This window comes from Peromyscus californicus, unplaced genomic scaffold (assembly GCF_007827085.1).
Source record: "Peromyscus californicus insignis strain IS unplaced genomic scaffold, ASM782708v3 Scaffold_11__1_contigs__length_118956290, whole genome shotgun sequence".
Taxonomy (NCBI): Eukaryota; Metazoa; Chordata; class Mammalia; order Rodentia; family Cricetidae; genus Peromyscus; species Peromyscus californicus.
The window spans coordinates 65,470,805-65,492,745 of record NW_026294402.1 but is presented as its reverse complement, the minus strand read 5'-3'; the positions used below and the strand labels follow the sequence as shown (position 1 = coordinate 65,492,745).

General features: G+C 41.0%; 1 protein-coding gene across 6 annotated transcripts in view; it reads right to left on the bottom strand.

Annotated features, from left to right (window-relative positions):
• The window catches only part of Sltm (SAFB like transcription modulator), a 47,754-nt gene that overhangs the window by 21,749 nt on the left and 4,064 nt on the right, over nucleotides 1–21,941 (bottom strand). For all 6 annotated transcript variants that reach the window (XM_052713646.1, XM_052713636.1, XM_052713656.1 and 3 more), the window contains 3 exons: nucleotides 12,783–12,847; nucleotides 10,073–10,273; nucleotides 9,197–9,244 (listed from right to left, as the gene is read on the bottom strand). In XM_052713646.1, the coding sequence (XP_052569606.1) occupies nucleotides 9,197–9,244; nucleotides 10,073–10,273; nucleotides 12,783–12,847 (314 nt within the window). The remainder of the gene's footprint in view (nucleotides 1–9,196; nucleotides 9,245–10,072; nucleotides 10,274–12,782; nucleotides 12,848–21,941) is intronic.

Genomic DNA, 21,941 nt, shown 5'->3' with positions numbered 1-21,941 from the left:
TAGTTAATCTAATCCAAACCTTACTTGTAGCACAGAGCTGTCACTAAAGAGGCTGGCATGACTGTTTTCTGTCACTCAGTTCACACTTTGTCTATTAATTTAGGGAGGAGAGTGATGAGAGGACCCACACGAGGGTCAATCTTACTTTCCTTCTTCCACCATGAGTTCTGAGGATCCAGCTCAGGCGGTCAGGCTTGGCAGCAAGCACCTTCACCCATCTGAGCCATCTTACTTGCCTATCAGAGATACTTCTAACAAATCCTTATTCAAAGGAGTCAGAGTATAATCTGCAATGGATTGAATGCATGGTAAAGAAATAAAGAAAACAAAACCCTGCTTCCCTTTCTACACACTTCAACATGGGAAGGGGATGATTATCAAGAGTCAGCTCCAAATTACCCTTTTTAAAAATCTCTGTTAAATGAGTTCAAAGCCGTCACAAATATACTAGCAAGTGGACAATTTAAAAATGGCCTTTGTGCAACAGGTAATCAAAGCAAAGAGCACGGCCATTTAAAAGAAGTGATTTTTAGCTTAAAATATTTGCTATTTCCCAAAATTAACTATATGCTAACTTTAAAACAGAAATATCTCAATAAGACAATGTTTTCCTTGGAGTAGGAATTTTGTCTTTCTAAGGAAAAATAGCATATTGAAAGGGTAAGGGGCTTGCAGAAACTAGATTACTGCCTGCAGCCAGGAGAAAAATCTTTATTAAGAAAACACTGCAAAGATTACTGAGGTAGCTCCTCCAAGATAAACTCTTCTAACATAAGCCACACAAAAGTAAGTAAGTTCAACAGTCTCAAAAGAAGTTTCCAGGAACATCTTGGTCACACAACTCTTAAAATACAAGCTGTGCAGATACAGATGGTTCTAGGTAAGTTGGGCAATTTCCCACGGAAAGCCTTAAAGCTCTGCTTCTCAAACACCAATGTACAACAGAAGCCTGGAAGCGCTTGTTCAAACAGGCTGCCGGCACCAGTCCCACAGCTTCTGATTCTGCAGGTCTGAAACAGGGCTGAAGGATGTACAGCACTTAACATGTTTCCAGGTGATTTTGATGCTGCAGGTCCAGGAAGGACCTGACCAACTCCTCCTGCCTAGCAGTGAAAGAAAATTTCAAGCAAAACTTTCAATTCAAGTCAAAATTAAAATTTTACCATGGATAACAACCATAACATTATATCTATGTGTATGAACAAGAGTGCGCTGGTACACGTGCACACAGAGGACTTTTATTTTCTATTTTATTTCTTTATTTTTGGTGAGACAAGGTCTCTCACTGAACCTGGAGCTCACCAATTAGCTAGACTGGCTGGCCAGAGAGCTCCAGGGACCCGCCTGTCCCATCTTGTCATCCCCACCCCACCACTCCAGAGTTACAGGCATGCATCACAAGAGGCTTTCACATGGATGCTGGGGATCTGAACTCAGGACCTCACCCTTGTAATATAAATCAACAGCAATATAAATCCTATCGGTCTGTGTACCAATATTGTATGCTATGATTTCTTTTCAATTTTAAAGTTCAAATTTTTTTTGAGTGAGAGAGAGAACGTGTGTGTGTGTGTGTGTGTGTGTGTGTGTGTGTGTGTGTGTGTGTGTGTGTGTGTATGTGTGTGTGTGCGCGTACTTCAGTCGTCCTTGAAGTCCAGAAGGTTATCAGATCCCTCAGAGCTGGAGTTCCAGGAAGTTATGAGCTCCCCAGCATGGATGCTAGAAACCAAACTCTAGTCCTTTGCAAGAACAGTGTGTACTCTTAACCAATGAGCTACCTATCTAGTTCCCAATAATTTTTTTTTTTTCGAGACAGGGTTTCTCTGTGTAGTTTTGGTGCTTTTTCTGGAACTCACTCTGTAGACCAGGCTGGCCTCGAACTCACAGAGATCCTCCTGGCTCTGCCTCCTGAGTCCTGGGATTAAAGGTGTGTGCCACCACCGCCCAGCTAGTTCCCAAGAATTTAATAAACTTCCACATGGAGTTAGCAAGATGGTTCAGTGGATAAAGGCACTTGCTACCAAGACTGACAATTTGAGTTCAATACCTAGGACACATATGTGGATGGAAAAAACTAACAACACAAGTTGTCTTCTGACCTCCACAGATGTGCTATCACTCACACACTCACACACACACACACACACACTCTTTAAAATTAAAGAAATAAATCACTACCTCTGAGCTTTTAATCACACAACTCATGAGCAGCACTTGCAAAGAGCAATGGCTGGTGGTAGCAAGGGGACAATATTAAGCTATTCTTAAATTCTAGATACATTTTTTTCCTTTCAGACTCAGGAATGGTTTACTAATTTACCTTGAAAGGGTAAATAAACGAGCCATCTTAATGAATGATTGACTTGCAGCACCAACACCACACCACTGTCAAGCTATTCTACTAAAGATGCAACATGACTGGCTGGAGGAAAAGATGTCCAGTTAGGCCAGGCGGTGGCGGCAAGGCAGAGGCAGACTGATCTCTGGGTTTGAGACCTGTCTGGTCAACAGGGTGGCTTCCGGGAAAGCCAGACTCCCACTGGGCCTTCTCTCCAGCTCCCTAGACATTTTCTTAATTCTACATGTCTGCTGAAGGATCTCCTAAGCCCAGTGTCTCCACACAGTGGTTAATGTGTTACTGCCCACAGCACAGAGCGGTCTGACCTACTTCTTAGGAACCAGTGCTGGTGAGAGCAGAGCTGACAGTGAATGACCACACAGGTAAGTGCACACTCATTCGAATAGCACTATTAGGGTTAACAGTGGTCTACATATGCTCCAAACTCCTTATAACAAAAAGGCAAGTCAAGAAGCACAAAAAGCAATAGGAAAATGTCCATACCCATGAGAGCTGTGTACAAATATGCAACATGTTTGAAAATAGTCTCCCCGCTGAAAACAATCTTTAAATTAGCCACTTTGGGAACTATCTTGAATAAGAGCATTTCATGCATGGAAATGAATCCCATTTTCTAGAAAGCAAGTAGTCAATTAGTTATCCTGTAGTGGGGCCTACAATCCCTAGTCAAATGCTGCAAGACTTAACACAAAGCTCCTCTCTTTCCACGGACCCTAGGGACAGCAAAAGTCAGATCAAGCCTCACACACACTCTTCAGTCAACTACATTCTACTGCCATCCTTTAGCCTAGTTTGTGATATACATGCGTCTCTGTGGTTGGTAAATGAGAGGACCTATATTCAGCCTGACTGAATAAGCCTTCAAAATGATATCACATCAGTAACTGCCTGACATCTAGTTGACAATGCACTAAACGGTGTGGGAAAAACAAATTGGCCCAGCTAGAAATGGGAACAATCTGAGCTTCATGGACAACAGCAATGGCCTAGTATATGTTACATATCTGAAGCCCATAATAAGCACTAGGTATCTGCTGAAATAAAGTCACTGAATATAAATATACTGTAAGATATCACTCTTTCTAAAGGACTTCTGAGTTCAACAGAACTCTGAAAACTCTTACCATTGTGGGGTTACTTACTGAAAAGAGTATGATGTAATATAAACAAATAAATAAATGAGCCACTGAGATGACTTAACAGGTAAGGTACTTGCTGCCAAATCTAATGACCTGAGTTCCATCCCAAGGACTCACATGGTGGAAGGAGAGAAATCACTCTCACAAGTTGTCTTGTGATCTACATATATACATACATACATACACACACACACACACACACACACACAAAATAAATGTAATTAATTTTTAACATGATGTATTTTTAAAGATTCATCTAGACTTTATTCCACATGTGATTTAAAATGTATCAAGGGTAAATAAAAGTAGTAGATATAAACTGGGTGGCGGTGGCGCATGCCTTTAATCCCAGCACTCAGGAGGCAGAGCCAGGTGGATCTCTGTGAGTTCGAGGCCAGCCTGGTCTACAGAGCGAGATCCAAGACAGGCACCAAAATCCTGTCTCAAAAAACCAAAAAAAAAAAAAAAAAAAAAAAAAAAAGAGGAATAGATATAAAAAGAACCCTATGAACAGCTAGCAAGCACTAGATTGGAGAGACATTAACTTTATGAAGAGAACAGATGCTTTGAGAAGTATACAGATCTATGTCTCCCCCAAGCCCCAGAAAAAGGGAAAGTCCCTCAGATTAGAGAAGTGTTGTACACATAGGTAACAAATAAAAGAACAGACATGGCATAATCTTAGGACACCACAGCGGCTCTTTTTGTTGTTTTCTTTTGGTTGTTTTGTCTACAGGTATGTAAGTGCACTGCATGTATGCCTGGTGCCTGTAGAGGGCATTGGATCCCCTGGAACTGGAGTTAGAAATGGTTGTAAGCTGCCATGTGGGTGCTGGGAACCAAATGTAGGTCCTCTGCAAAAGCAACCAGTGCTCTTAGGTGTTAAGCCATCTCTCTAGTCCCTCTTTTGTTTCTGAGACAGGATCTCACTATGTAGCTCTGGCTGAGCTGGCACTTGCTATATAGACCAGGTTGGTCTCACACTCACCGAGATCCTCTTGTGTCTGCATCCCAAGTGCTGGATTTAAAGCTGTGTACCATCACATCCAGTCACTAAAGAGCTTCTTGAGACCAGAGGAAATGCTTAAGATTTAAAACCCTAACAAGAACATTCTAGAAAAAAAATGTTCAGAAAATTCTCAAGTAAATTCAAATTAGGCAAACAACACTACAAAGAAACACTAATTGCACATGTTCATGCTAGGATCTAAAATAATTCTCCATTCCAGCAAGGAAGGGTTTGTTTTAAAGTATGGTGCCGGGGTCAAATCCAACCCTTTGTACATAGCAGACAAGCACTACCAACTGAGCTACATCCCTAGCCATGATTTTTATGTTCAAACTGGCCTCTAAGAGCATCTGCTCAAAGTCCCAGTACTACAATTAAGTACAGGAAGCAACGTTCATGCAGACTTAAACTTCAAGTCAAAAGCTAAGGACTGGGTTTACACACTTAACACTGAGGTTATTGTCCTCACACAAACATCATTCTCATTTGTATTTTATAAAGAAATAGACTATGTCAAGGATTTTGTAATGTATTTTATGTATCCAGGTGTTTTATCTACATGTATGTCTGCACACCAGAAGAGGGCATCAGATTCCATGAACTAGTAGAATGCAGTCATAGAAGACTGAGAGCACCACGTGAGTGCTGGGACTTGAACTCAGGGCCTCATGAAGAACAGCCAGTGCTATGTAACAACTGCTGAGACATCTCTCCAGTCCATGTCAAGGATTTTTTAAAATTATTAACAAGGGAATGGCAGGGAACTACATAGACACTTTTTTGAACATCTCATTTTATAGCTTTGATGTAAAATCAAGTATTTTAAATATGTATAGAATTAGATAAAAAAAATAACTGTAGAATCCCAAAAAGCTACAGACTAAGTTCTTTAAATCAGTAATTAAAAATAGATGAAACAAATCAATCGAAGTATGTATCAGTTGGTACTCTATTCCAGGAGGCAGAACAAATCTGCAATACTGTAACTTGTTTATCCTTAGTGAGGCTATGCTATAAATAACTGGGGAATTCTTCAGTCATGTTCAGGAATGGCGGGGGGGGGGGGGGGGGGGGGGGGGGGGGGGGGGGGGGGGGGGGTCCTTTAAGGCTACTGTACCTAAGAATGTGAGCTAAAGGACTTTGAACTATCCCTATGAACTATTTACAGAAAAGGCCCAGAATCAATGAACAACTCAGGAGCAGTGAACAGTCACACCCTGACTGCTGTCCTGACATAGCACTTACCACTAACATGAAGCAATGGCTACAATGCAGGTCCAGCAGAAAGAAACTAGAACATCTTTATATACACCAACAATAAAGAGAGCTAAAACTGTCGCTAACAGAAGGTGGGAACACTCTCAACTTCAAGGATAACCACAGACTGACATACATTAAATACATGAGCCTGAAATAAAAGGACAGGAAGCAAAGAAACAATCAAAAACCCATTGGTACTACTTATTGAAGGTGCTGGTCAACTAGCTCGTTATTCTGGAAATTGGTGAAAAGGGGGGAAAAATCAAATACATATCCTTGTTTTCCTTTAAAAATGATACTACTTGATAACCAAATAGTATATAAAGGGTTAGTTTTTCTAGAAATATTCCAGTCAACACTATGACTACTTTGAAACACATCACCAATGACTTAGGTGCCATACAAAAAGACACAGCAGCACAAGGGTAGCAACCCACCTATGAAGCACTCGGTCTCTCATGCTCTCCTTGAATCTGACAGTAATCCAGCAGTCTACCGCCAATTTACCAATTTCAAGTAACTACAGTAAGCAAGAATATGTTCAAAGACACAATGGAATGTAACCAGCAAAATCTACATTTTTGGCTGGGCAGTGGTGGCACAGGCCTTTAATCCCAGCACTCAAGAGGCAGAGGCAGGCGGATCTCTGTGAGTTTGAGGCCAGCCTGGTCTACAGAGAGTTCCAGGACAGCCAGGGCTACACAGAGAAATTCTGTCTATACAAAAAGGAAAAACAATCTAGACTTCAGAGGCTCTAATGCAGGGCTTGGGAAACTGTTCTTTTTTACTGTTCTTTCTTTATCCATTTCCACACTGTCTCTAACTGCTTTCATACTACGGCGGCAGAGCTGAGCAGCTGTAACACGGACTACACGGCCCACAAAAGCTAAAATATTTCCTATCTGACCCTTGCTCTATGAGATATAATCAACTAAGTTTTCAACAAATAAAACAAGGAGAAACTAAGTCACAGAGCAAGCCTACATATTAAAAGGGCCTTAACAGACATGTCAATCAATCACAGTGGATAGGTCTGGATTTAAACAAACCTGTAAGGAGAAAATATCCACAGCTGAATGAATATTGAAAATTAACTTCACTACTTAATGACATTATCATTTTTATATTAGGAATTTCTTTTAAAGCTACATATTGAACTTGGTCATGGAAAATGGATTTGATTTTAAACACTGCAGTGTACAATGTAAATGGAGGTGGAGGAAGTAGGACTGGAGGAGCTGAAAAGAGTTCAAGTTGGCTAACAGTTATACCTGCTCACCCCTAACGCATATAATATATTCAGGACACATATTTAGAAGCATCCAATCACAGGGGAATCTATAAATTTGTATATCTCCAGGTGTTTTCATATACATTATTTACAAAAAGAAAAATAAAGGACATTATAATTTTCTTTCTTATTTTTTGTTTGTTTGTTTGTTCGCTCGAGACAGGGTTTCTCTGTGTAGTCCTGGCTGTTCTGGAACTCATTCTGAGACCAGGCTGGCCTAGAACTCAAGAGATCCTCCTGCCTCTGCCTTCTGAGTGCTGAAACTAAAGGTGTGTACTATCCCCGCCCAGCTGTATTTTCTTCTTACGGATTTTTACAGGGTCTAGTGATGTAGCTTAGCCTGGCCTCGAACTCGCAATCCTGCTGTCTGTGATGCACCTGTTTTACCTTCTAAGTTCCAAGTCAGAGGCTGCACCATAACTCTCAGCTATAAGATTTTATTTAAAATCTCTCTGAAGATGTAGCCTCCTTATTTTTTGATACAATTTCATATCTTGGTCTCTGAAATAACTTTTCTTTCATTATCAGGATGGAATGGTTTCACTTATTCTATCCCATAGAAATTGGTTTAGCCGTGCAGTGGTGGCGCACACCTTTAATCCCAGCACTCAGGAGGTAGAGCCAGGCAGATCTCTGTGAGTTCAAGGCCAGCCTAGTCTATAGAACGAGATTCAGTACAGGCACCAAAACTACACAGAGAAACCCTGTCTCGAAAAACAAAACAAACAAAAAATTGGTTTTAACTTTAAAAAAGAACTGTTCCATGAGATACTTTACTTCCACCTGTTGAACATGCTGTAATAAAGTAGCCTGTGGTGTAAACAGGGTTCCAAGACACAACACTGCCACACAGCTCACTAGCTATATAAGCTCGAAGCATCCCAGCAGTGGAACTCAAAAAGTTGCCAAAACTACACAGAGCTCAATTCCAGTTTTCTGAAAAACAGTAATGTAGAAAAGTACCCCCCCCCCCCCATCTATCATGCAGAAGTGAGTGCACACGACAGAAGGGGCACAGGCCTGCTGCCTCTCACTGTCCAAATGGCCCCTTCCTAAGTATTACAAGTGACCAGAAACACTGCTCCCAGAAATGTCAGTTCTCTTGCACTGAGGTAAAACAGGGGGCCACAGCTCCTCTCACTCCTCTGTGAGGACAACCACAGCAAGGCAAGACAGCCACAGAAAAGGCACACAGCTGGGAACAGCTGGCTACAGTCTTTTTTTCCCCTAAAGATTAATTTTATGAGTGTGAGTGGTTTTGCCTGCATGTATGTCTGTGTACCATGTGCATGTCTGTTGCAAAGTAAAGGCTGGAGGAGGGTATCAAATCCCCCAGGCCTGAAGTGACAGATGGCTGTGAGCCACCATGTGGGTACTGGGATCCAAACCTCGCTCCTCTACAACAGCAAATGCTCTTAAGCAAGGAGCCATCTCTCTACCCCAGCTCTGCAGTCTGAACATGATATGCTCCTGTAACCGCTCTTCTAGCGGACACTACTGAGTCACAGACTCCATCACCATTTTTCCTAAATCTAGCAATCTAGTCAGTGGTGAGTGGTAAGGTATCTATTTGAAAGCATGGCACTTAAAGAATTAATATACAAAAGGTCCTTGTGAATGGATGAAACCAAGTTATAAATGTTGTTTCCAGCACTGGGATGCTTTCAAATGTACGCCGTGCATAACCGGGACCAAAGCAAGTCTCACCACATTCACATGCAGCCACTTCCACAACAAGAGATTTTTCCACTGTTATCCAAGTTCATCCTAGCCATGTTAGACTAATAAAAAAATTAAAGCATTGAAAAGGATATCATACTTTAAATTATTTTACACCAAATGGGAAAAAAAAAACAATAAGATTCTAGACTTCCTAAAAGTCTGTTTTTTGAGAAGTCTCTACTATTTTACACAAAGGTTGAACTTTCTAACTCTAAAAATAAGAGGAACCTCTGCTCCTAATCACTTTTGTGGCACCAGAACCTTCAGCTGCCAACAGTCTGTCCACACCACATTCAAAGCTCATGGTTAAAACTTAAAGCAGTTTTATGAAGTAAAGAATCACAAAGTGAAGCTACGATTGCTCTTCCAGGCCCTCCCCCACAATGGTATACTCACAGGACTAAGTGCAAACTTACTTGGGCTGTTAGAAAAGTGTCGTCTTCGCCTTCTTGAGCTTCAGTGTCCTAAGTAAAAGGTACACAACAGCTTTGCTTTACAAAACAGCGAGCTACAACAGTTACGCTCTGACGCTCAGACCGGGTTATCACTGCCTCATGCTCTGATAACTGAGGGCACCAAACCAGGAATTCAGGCTACACTCTTCATGACAACATAAAACTATCAGTTGTGCTACTACGTAGTTAGAAAAGTCTTGAGCCCCTCATTTACCAGTCTAGGCAAGAGGCAAGTGCTTTATGAATACTGACAGTCCTCATTCCCTATGATCCAATGGTTTTCCTGAGATCTAACATACTTCAAAGCAGGACAATGGTCTATTTTAAAGGAAAGATCTGAAAATCGCTTTACAATTCAACTTTAATTTTCTTACCCATGATAATAAATGAAGAAATATAACTTTTTATCCTACTGAAGCAAATAGGGGTGGAGGGACCTATTACCAAGTAATACTGGCAAGGTCTGAGTGAAATGGGCACACTCATTCCTAGTGGCATAGAAAACCTCCAAACCTTAAATGTTCAAGGTTGTAAAGCAGCTATCAGACACACAGAAAGCAGCCTAATTACCAAGTCATTGTGGCATGTTATATAAAAACAAAATATAGAATCAACAGCAACTTATGGCATGGCAATAACTATGTAAATATATTTGTAAAATAAGCAAAAATTTTAAAAGCCTTAGATGATAAGATTCTGGGTAATTTTATAAAATATACTTCTTTTTAAGTTCTCAGACCTCCAAATCAAACTAAAAAAACAAAACAAAACAAAAAAACTTTCTAATAGTAAATCTTAATTTATCTGGGTCATGTTTTAAGAAAACTGGCTGAAGACCTGACTCTCGATGTCCTCTTTTTCTCTATCTTCTTCTATTGCTTCTGCCTCTATTAATTCTTCGGTCTTCTTGTTCTCTTCTGCAGAAAGCAACTCCTGGGATTGCACAATGTCTTCTTCATTTTCACCAAATTCTTCCAAGTCCTTTAGCTCGTCATTTCCATCTTGTTCATGTGTCTCTTGATTCTCCAATTCACAGTCCTTTTAATGGTAAGAAAATTTGGTACAATTAGAGGCCAAGTGGTGTGGGTTATCCATCAAACACTTTTGAAAATTTACAACTCTACATGTGGCAGATTTGACTATTTTATGATATTCCCAGAGTGCAAGGCCAAGCATTTTTTACCTGTCACATAAACTGTCTTTTAAGCATGTAGTCAATACGCAAACCAATGAGTCATAACTAAATCTCAAATTTCACACTGAAATATAAGCTGAATCACTACAGAGATACTTTAAGTTCAATTATTTAAGAGTTTCCAAGCCACAGTCTAAGAGCTGTCCAGAAGGCATAGCTTCTAGGAAATGAAGTGATTCTCCACTCTCCATGTGCCGGTCTAATTTAACAGCAGAGACCCTGGACATCACATGCATATTTAAACATGAAGTTTACTTCTAGTTAATAATAGAGAACTCCCATTGCTGCATCAGTCTACTCTTAAAAAGTATGCATTGTTCATTTAAAAGTATTGCTTTAAATCTCTCACTGCCAATTTACATAGGAAGGGGACATGGGTTGGGGTTAGCTCTGTACCAGGTCTATGTCCTTCAAAATACACAGAGATAGGGTATTTTGGTGGGAGGAAGGGCTGACAGTCACAGATGCACCTTCCTTATTCTGCAGCAAATCAAGGTTTAAGGAGTTGTTTCTGGGCTAACAAGGAAAAAGCAGTCTACTCACCATTTGTAGCTGAACTCAGAAAAGGAAAACTGTCTAGTGAGGAAGGAGGGCAGCAAAACCATGGCTGCTCTACAGTGCAGAGTGCCTGCAGAGTGGGCTCTGGGGTGACTGCCACCACACAGCATGACTAGGGAGCAGTGGGAGGGGCTAACAGTGTAGGTCATTTAGAATGGCAGAGGCACAAAGATGGAGGGAGTCCCTGAAGAACTACACCACTCTGAAGCAAACCTGGACATCACTTACCCACAGAAACAACCACCGGACTGCCATTTACCCACCACTACTCTAAAACTTCTGAAATTAACAACTCTAGAAGCAAGAAATGAAATTCACTGATTTTATCAACTCCATCACATATACTTTTCAAGTGAAGAAAGGAATATTAAGAACTAACGGTATATTCACACAGTTTTCTAACAGTCTCTTTTGTTCTTCTAGACCTCACCAGATTATTTTAAGGCTGACACAAAAGTACCCTCCCAGCAGATGGGCCATCTCACTACTCCACTCAAAACGCATGTATCTCCTCTAACATTCCAAATGACTGATACAATTTAAAAACAGTAGGAAACTAAACATTCTTTGTACAAGTTGAAATGTTTTCTAGTTTATAATTTTTGCTTAATCACACACTAGTAAAGAAGTACAGAAACTAATAACAAAGAAATAGACCCAGTGAAAGACACACCACAAGAATAATAGATACCAAAACTAAAGAGTTCTTAAAGGCTCAAACAAAAGCTGGTTATAGGAATGCAGGCACTAAGTTTGGTGGCTCCCCAGGCAAATAGTTACTAAAACTATCTGCTTTCAAGGTTCTCGATGAAATGCTTCTATCTCTGTGTGGTGTGATGTGTGTGGAGCAGAGAGGGCACAGAGCTAGGCTGTAGGAGCTACAGGTGGGAAAATGGACATGAGCTGACCTCACAGTCAACACACAAACACCCAGAGACAATTGTGACAATGTGAACTAACTAACATAAGAACACAGAACAGATGGGAATAAAAATGCATGTAATTTAAAAAGCACTGTGATCATTAATATCTGCAAATGCCACAGTGCTTAAGACCCAACAAATAGCACACTACTTTTCATTCAAAGAAATAAAATACCAACTACAACTAAAAATAACTTGTTCTATACTTGTAATACACAGAACTATCACTGCCCCAATCAAAATTACTTATTTAATTTTCTCTTTTTGAGATACATTCCTTTTTGGTTCAAAAAGGTGTGGTGTATTTATCTTTAAAGGGTGTAACAAATTTCTTAATATGATCTTTACTAGGTAATAAATAACACATCAGCAATTTTCCCTCTCTGGTTTTAAAGTATACATGATCGAGTCCTACAAATACTGTATAAAAGTTAATGCAATAAGCAGACTGAAAAAAATACCAGTATCCTTCACAAGTGCAACGCTGTCCACCTAACATACCATTCATTATCCTGAGTGTTCTCCAGGTCCTCAGGCCTCAGATTCCCACTTGAATGCCCAAACATACTCATCAGTTTTAGTTTTGTTTTGTTTTTTAAGCCAAGGGTCTGTGTAGCCTAGGCTGGCCTCAGAGATCTGCCTGCCTCTGCTAGGATTAAAGGTATGCGCCACCACACCCAGCTTAGCTTTTCTTCATGTCTCAGTTAGCTACAGACTTATTTCCTGTATACCTCAATTACGAGAGCTCATGGGGCTGCCAATATTTAAGTCTCTTTAACCCTATGTTCCTCAGTGTCTAATGTTCAAGTCAAAATCCATGAATTTATCATCACACAAAGTAAACATCTTAACCTAGAGATGAACACTTTACCTTGACAAAAGCATCATCTTCCACAGAAGCATCTCCACTCAACTCATCTGCTTCTTGTTTTTTACCTGCGAAAGAAGGAAAATGGGCTAACAACCAGTAGTTTATTACTTGAAGAAGAAAAGAACATTCTACACTTACTCTCCACTCCTGAAACCATCTACAACGCTAATGGGAACTACTTAAAAACCACCTTGTCACAGCTATCCCAAACAAAAAAAGCTTTACCAAAGCCATGCCATCTCCCTGACGTGTGTGCTGTCAGGACCCATCGCCTCGACTCACCTAATGCCAATGGGACATTTCTTTCATACGCATAGCATACATTCTGTCCTCAGCCTGTCAGTGGCAGCACATTTCAACAGTATTTTACAATCTAGATATGTAACCAGATAGCTAGAGCCAAGTTCAAGACTCAATACCCATAAAATCCTCAATCCTCCTCTTAAACAGCTTTATCTAAAATAAAACCCTCACACTTGGCCAGCCATGATAGTCCACACCTGTAATCCCACCAATTTGGAAGGTGGATACAGGAGGATCAAGAGCTCAAGCTTGTTCCAGCTAACCTAGGCTACATGACAAGTCTCTCCCATCACCTGCACAGCATACCAGTTGATACAAACTGTCTAGTCCTGTTTCCAGAACCTCTCACCTCCCCATGAAGGGACAACAGTCCTTTGGTTCAGTGACTGGCTGGATGCTCTCTTTCCCCCAAAACCTCAGTACAGCAGTCCTGACCACTCTAGCATGAGAGCCAGACGCTGCTCACTCAACATGACACTTAGCAGATGCAAGGCAGGAGAACTGACTTCCAGATGCAGGCTATCCCCAGCTTCCTGGCAGACCACAAGAGTTCTCTGCTCAGCCCTCATTTTCAAAACTATGTTATTTGGTGGAATTTAAAGAGTGCTACTACAGTTCTGTGAGGGGAGAGGGAGTGTAAATTCCACACAGCCAATGCTACAAGTTTCTTGGTCTTCAATATAGCACCCCCCCCAAAAAAAAAAACCAACCTAAAATCTGTAATGCACCATAAATGTTGTCTTTAGAAAATTACAGCCACTGAAACTTTAGTGTTTATATTTTAACCTTTTTTTTTTCATTTCTTTTGAAATGTAAAAGGCTATTTCCTTCTGAGGCAAACTAACCTGCCTTTTCCTTTTGCCTGGAACAGGTATTGACCATGCTGCTGCCAAGGCTGAAGATTCAGCGACTCCTGAGTCTAGCTACTAAGGGAAATGTTAACAAGTAAGTTTTTCCCCATCACTATCCAGTCACCCTATCTTCACATATTCTCCATTCAAACACTCTCTGTGAACAAGTGAGTGAGTGAGAACAGGAAACCAGACACTGGTCCTGCAAGTGGAAGAAGCAGGCCTGGGAGACTATGCTTCCCATTTACTCAAGGAGCGGGCATGCCTTGAGAATATACATATAGTCTTTAAAAGCTTGCTCTCAGAGGGGAAGGAGTTGAGACAGGGCTCACTCCCTATGTAGCTCAGGCTGGCCCTGCACTGCAGTGACTCTCCTGCCGCAGCCTTCCAGTGCTGGATTATAACGCATCAACGTCCACTGCTGGCTTCAACTCCCCAGTCAGAACATGGGGCCGAAATTTTAAGGAAAACATAAATGGATAACACAGTTAAGAATGTACAATTATTATCATTCTTTTTATCATAAATAGTATTTTACACAACAATCAGAATAAGGGAAGCCTAAGGTCTAAATATAGAAATGACTTCAAGGGTGTTGAAGAAAAATAACAACAAAGGTGTCGCTTTTCTGAAAACTGAACGTACATGATCTCATTAACTTAGTCTATTACATTATAGAAGGACGTCTCATAACAAAAATATTTAAGGGCTAGAGAGATGGCTCAGGAGTTACTTGCACTTACAGCTCTTGCAGAGGACCCAGGTTCTATTCTCAGCACCCATGTAGCAGCTCACAACCATCTGTAACTCCAGTTCCAAGGGATCTATGCCCTCTTCTGGTCTGCATGGGTAACAGACACTGGTCCACTTATATGTGCAGGCAAACACTCAGACACATAAAATAAACATTTTTTTTTTTTAATTTAAGGATGCTACATTTTGGTGAAAAAGGTTTTAAAAACCTCAAGCCCTTCCCTCTACAAATACATACCCAAGTTGCCTAGAGGGCAAAGCTTAGGGTGAACTCCCTTAGTTGCTTCAAAAATGCTAAGTTTGTCTTTGTAATTAAAATCTTTCTTACAATTTGCAAAGCACTTTTCATAAATACAACTTATTTTTACAGGCATGCTTGGGTACACAGGACAGGTTTCCACAATTTTACACCGATGTAAGGAGCTCAGAGGCCAAGTAGCATGCCCCAAACCAGCAAAAAACCAGCGAAGTCATTTGCTCACCTCTCAATTCCAGAGGGGGGACTTTCCTGACTAACATGGCCTCCTTCTAGGAAGTGGTTAATGCACACAATTTACAGACACTCACAGCATGGTAACAAGCCACACACCAGGCACACTCCAAGGGGAAGCCCACTTGCTTTAATTTACTAAGAGGAAGCTCAAACTACACTTCAACACAAACTACCAGCAGCACCGCTGCTGCTCACTCTCTTCCTGCTGTCCAGAGTCCACAAGGGATGCTTTCTACAGTCACATACAAGTGCATTTTACCCTCCGGCTACTCGGAAGCATTCATTCCACAAATTAGAAACTGAGGCTGAAAAGATCACGAAGATAGTAATATTTCAATCCAGCCCAATTCCACACCTGGAAGCCAGGAGATCATTGAGGAGTGAAAATGGAGCAGGTGCTCAGCTACTATTTCTCCTGCTGTAAATAAAGGCTCCAAGGCCCCATCTTTAAAAACGTAAACTGTGGTGGCACACACCTTTACTCTCAGCACTTGGGAGACAGAGGCAGGCAGATCTCTGAGTTGGAGACCAGCCTGGTCTACACAGTCAGTTCCAGAACAGCCCGGGCTACACAGAGAAACCCTGTCTCAAAACCACCCCCATCCCCCAAATTATAAACTGTGGAATTCACAACAGTTAAGAAACTTGCCCCAGGACAGACAGACAGACAAGAAGAGGCAGAAGAGGGTACACAGCAAAGTCTTACTGTTGCTCTGCACTGTTTCCAGATGCCATGTTACATGAAAGCACTACACAGTGACTCTCTCCTTATGAACTTTAAAATCTCAAGGACAAGATTGGGCAACACAAAGACTGTAGTACACAGCATTTGAGAAAACCGAAAACTCACACTAGCTGCTTTTGATCTAGTCATCAGATTTTGATGATCTGAAACTCTGGTTTATTTAACTAATGCTGAATTTGAAACTATACTGCAAATGCTTCCTCTGTGAAAACAATAATTACCTCTCCCTACAAATATAACTAGCCTGCCTGCATGAGCCACCATGGGCCCCATACGGCAGAGAACCCAGTCTGGCACTAGAGTCCCAGGTGTTCACTGTCTGGAACCTCCTGGCTGGTCATAACAGACTAAGAGTAGTAGACACTAGGAGGCCCAAGGTCTAGACTTCTGTTAAGCCCAACTGGGACAAAGGTAAGAGGTGACACGTCAGTCAAAAGTCATACGCAACCTCATCCCGTCAACAAGGCTAGAGTAACTTTAACTGATGCTGTAAGTTGTATCTGCAGGTCTCTAGCTTTTGGTGCAGTCACAGATGTTCAAGGACTTCAAGAAGGACCAAATTCCAATAACACTATGTTTAGCACACTTTATTCAGCTGGTAGCCATTTCTGTCTGCTCCTCTTAACCCTGTGCTAGGCAAAAGTCCTACAGACAACTTTCCCTCCTTTGTCCTTCAGGGAAGCTGGCATGTACAACAGAAAGGCAAACTGCCCCAAAGGAGAGGAGCATGACCTGGATGAAGGTTAACTCAAAGTAATGAATTTTGCACATCATTTTTAATGCTTTGTGAAACAAAACTAGAAAATATGTTGGCCAGTAAACACTGTCTGAAAAAAAGAATAGAAAATGAAAGCAACATTAACATATCACACCTTAAGCTACAGGAGAAGAGGTTAACTATTTTGAAATGTATAAAATTCACTATTTAAGCAAAAATCACTTAAACCAAAGTTGACAAAGTTAGAAACATGTTTGTGAATGACAGTGTGTAGGTCAACAAATTCTTAAGGAAACCTTGAGGCCAGTCATGTCTAAGAACTGCAAACTCCCAGGTTTTGCAAGAATGGGCACTCTATGTTCCACTTACTAAGCTAAACTCCCTCACAATCACTACAAATATTTTTTACCTACGGGATATGGTGGCGCACACCTTTAATCCCAGCACTCAGGAGGCAGACAGGCAGACACCCGAGTTCAAGGCTAGCAGAGAAACTTTCTCAAAAAACAAAAACAAAAAAAGAAATAAGGAAATATTTATTTACTGAAATATATGAATGATTACATCAAACAAGAATAGCTCATTTTTACCACAAAACTTTTTTTTAAAGCTTTCAGAACTTACACATTTCAGAAACATATATAAAAGGTTTTAGGTTACAAACTGATTTTTTTTCTCCAAAGGTAAATTGGTCTTTTAAAGATTTGCAATCCTTGCCGGCGGTGGTGGTGGTGGTGGTGGTGGTGGTGGTGGTGGTGGTGGTGGTGGTGGTGCACACCTTTAATCCCAGCACTCGGGGGAGGCAGAGCCAGGTGGATCTCTGTGAGTTCGAGGTCAACCTGATCTACAGAGTGAGATCCAGGATAGGCTCCAAAGCTACACAAAGAAACCCTGTCTCAAAAAAACAAAAAAAAGATTTGCAATCCACTTAATAAGTATATTTTTTAAAGTGACTTTTCCAAGTAACTTTACCCTTAAACACAGACATCCCTCTGAAATGCAGACAAGAGCTCAGCTGTAAAGCACAGCGGCACAGCTCCTGCCTGGCAGACATCAAGTCCTAGGTAGTGCTCAGTCTCAGGGAGGGAAGGAAGCCTAGTTACAAAATGTCTGTTGGAAAAGGATATGATTTCCAACTGACCACTGACACTGCCAGTCAAAACCTCCTCTTCATTATTCGCTCGTGTTGTGTCTGGTACGGGCACACTCGTTGGTGCATGCATGTTCAGAGGACAGCCTGCAGGAGTCAGTTTCCTCCTTCCACCACTGGGGTCCTCAGGGATCGAGCTCAAGCTGTGCAGTGGCAGGCACCTTTTATCACTAAGCCATCTTGCCAGCCGCGGCCTAGAATATTTTAACCAAAAATCATTCCTGTGGTAATAGCTGGCATGTATTTTAGCTACTGTTGCTTTATTTTACTTTATTCTTGAGATAAAGTTTCTCTATATAGCTCAGGCTGGCCCCAAAATAAAAACTCCTGTCCCTCTCCCAAGTGCTAGGATTACAGGTGTATACCATCACACCCAGCTGTATTTAGCTTCTATTAACTAACATTTTACTAACAGAACAAAATTTCTGAAAGTCCTTGCACCCTGTCTTAAATAGAGCAGTCACTGAATAAATGAGTTTGATTTTTTTTAGTCTACTTCAGGGGAAACCAAGGAAAAAGAAATATATAAACATATATATTTATGTATATAGATCTGTGTGTGTGTGTGTGTGTGTGTGTGTGTGTGTGTGTAAAAAGGTGATTCAGCTGGGCAGTGGTGGCGAACGTCTTTAATCCCAGTACTTGGGAGGCAGAGGCAGGAGTTCGAAGCCAGCCTGGTCTACAGAGTGAGTTCCAGGGCAGCCAAGGCTACACAAAGAAACCCTGTTGTGGCGGGGGCGGGGGGCGGGGGCGGCCGGGGGGGGGGGGGGGGTTTGATTCATATTCATCATAATGAATCAATACCCAAAGTATATATCTTTAAAGTTCCTTAAATATGTCATCTAAAGATAATTAGAATAAACATGAGATTTTTAAAAATAGTGAAAGAGCCAGGGTACATATAGTTTAGTAGCTGAGCACCTGCCTAGCAAGTGTGAGGCCCCAAATCTGGGCTGACATCCCAGCACTGAGAAAATAATAATAAAACAAGTATGTAAAAATGAAAAGTATTAAAACTTAATTGAGTTCCTGTCAGGCTGTTAATAGCTATCAACTAAATATAGTTCTAGGGCTAGAGAGACGGCTCAGTGATTAAGAGCAGGGGCTACCTTTGTAGAGGACCCAGGAGTGACTCACACCTATCCATAACTCCAGTTCCAGGGGATCTGATGCCTCTTCTGGCCTCCGAGGGCACCAGGCATACAGGTAGTACACAGACATACATATAGGCAAAACACACATAAAATGAATAAATCTAAAAAATGTTAAAACTATTAATACATATATATATAAATATTTATTTATTTATTTATTTTTAAGTCCTGCTTACATCTCGGCACATCTGGGAGAATCAAACAAAAGCAGTGTGAAAGGCTTTTGGAACTATAAAATTGATGAGCAGAGTCACCCAGAAAAGGCAGACTAGCCCCAGCTGCACATGAGAACCATCTGGAAGCTTCCAGAGAAGACTGATGCCCTGACTGAGCACGGAAACTGGTGTCTGATTTTGAATGACTTTAACGCAGAGTACAGAATACCACTTAAATGATGGGTGCGACTACAGAGGCCAGAGAGACAAAAATGGGAGGAAAGTGACTGTATTCAGACTCTCCCCACTGAGCAACGTGGGTTTCTACCTACCTTTACCAAAGCACCAAGTATACGATGTGGACTTAGTTAAAGTGTTGAAAAGGGGGAAACGGGCCTGGAGTGATGGCTCAGCTGCTGGGAGCACTTGTTGCTCTTCTAGAGGACCTGAGCTGGGTTCCCAGCATCCACACAGTGTTCACAACCATCTATAACTCCAGATTCTGAGCCCCAAGAGATCCAACATCTTCTGACTTCCTCAAGTATGCATGTGACGTACATAAAGACATGCAAGCAAAAACTCCTATAGATAAAATAGTTTTTCGAGACAGGGTTTCCCTATGCAGCCCTTGCCTGGAACTCACTCTATAGACAAGGCTGGTGTCAAACTTAGAGATCTGCCAGCCTCTGCCTCCAGGTGCTGGGATTAAAGGCTTGTGCCACCACAGACTGGCTGATAAAATTAATAAAATTTTAAAAATCTAAAGAAAAAATTTTAAGTAAAAAAAAAAAAATACTTAAACACAATGACAAATTCAAGGTGATAGGGTTAAGAGCTATTTTTGGTTTTGGTTTTTTTTTTTGTATTATTCTGGATTATCTAATTTAAGAAAGAAAAACCCTTCACCTTTATGACCAGGAAAACCCAAAATACTATTGCAGAGGAGAAGGGCTGCCACACAGGCGACTCACGTTATGCAGCTTAGGATTTGCACAGTTAACTCCAGAAGCTGTAAAACACTGAGGTCCTTTCATTCCGTCAGAAGAATGACTGATTAAATAAATCAATAATCCACATGCGCTCTAAGCCGCCATTCAATCTTTTCATTAAAATCTCATGCCATCAACACTAATAATGACTTTTTTTTCTGCACTTCATGCATGGTCAACAGTTTAGTTTACAGGAGTTCTTCAGCCTCTGAACACCTAAGATGACTGCCCTGGCAGGAAAGTTCTATGCTGGCATCGACTAGCTATATACCATACTTGCTATCATAGCTGAAAAATGTGCGAGAGCACCTTACTGACAAACAACACCGTCTTAACGGCTGAGACAAATGAGTCGGTTCTGAAATAAAAACAACATAGATGCTAACAACAGAGACACTAGATGCTATTCCAGAAAGGGTCGGGAGGCTTTCCAATGCAGCTACGGCGTGGTAACAAATACAAGAACAATGCAGTGAGCTGTGCATTCTCAAAGTATACTTCCCATGGTGAGTTTGTCAGGAGAAACCACCGTGCTCCTGCGATAAAATGCCTGATGCAAACGCTTCCTACAAACGCACACGTGAAACGGGCAGCAAGAAGTACTTCAGACAAGAACACTTCTCCAACAGCCTTCAGAATTTAGTCCACGAACATCTGAGCACAAAACACTTGCCCCAGGCTGTGAGCGGTGTAAAGACTACATCCTGGGACTTCACTGATCCTTACACTGGATCTTTCAGTCTAGCAGGCACCGAAGAAACACCTGTGACAATCCTGTGCTCAAAGTCCAACTTTCACTACAGTTTTGTTAGTGACTAACACTCAACACACTAAAATTTAAAGCAGGTAGCAGGGCAGAACAACCATTCACTGGGACTGAACTACTCAAAATGTGCTCTAAGGCTACTAATTACATTATCTTAGTTGATTATACATACATATACATATACATATATATATATATATATATGTGTGTGTGTGTGTGTGTATATATATATTTGGTTTTTTGAGACATAGAGTTTCCCTGTGTAGTTTTTGTGCCTGTCCTGGATCTCACTCTGTAGACCAGGCTGGCCTCGAACTCACAGAGATCCTCCTGCCTCTGCCTCCCGAGTGCTGGGATTGAAGGCATACACCACCATCACCCAGCTAAATAATTTTTTAAAGTTTTACAAAATAAACACATAATATAATCTGTGTTATTTTCTCACAAAAATATTAGATATCAGATGCTTGACCAAACCAAAATTACAAATTATACTTACTCCTATAGGTGGAAATCCTACATCTGTTTTGTTTTGTTTTTTTTTTTTAGCCTACATGCACTGAAAATTAGTTTCAACACCAATTAATGATATTTAATTCTGAATGCTGCATTGATTTGCTAACACATAATTGGCTGAAGTTTAGAGGTGATTTTGAATGTTGAAACTCTAGAAGGAATCAGATACAGTATCTGAAACAAGGCAGGGAGGCATTGGCTCTACCTGTTCAACAGCTTTCTTAACACACACCCAAGTAATACGATAGTAACTCTCAATGGGAGAAGCTTTCATCCAGGTTACTTATTTAAAAGTTCCCAGGAAAGAGACTGTAAAGAAACTGAGAACTAATCCAGAATGCAAACTGTTTGATATTAGCTACATGTTATTACAAATACCAGAACCCACTACAACATGATCAATACCACAGACTTTTGTCCTTGTAACTATGCTTTTTAAAAATTCTCTATATAAGATTATAGACTCCTTTTCCTCTTCCCTGAGCAAAATCATTTAACATCTTTTAGGAGGGGAGAGGAGAGTGACAGGGATTGAACCCACGGGCTGACCCAGTGAGCTTTACCTC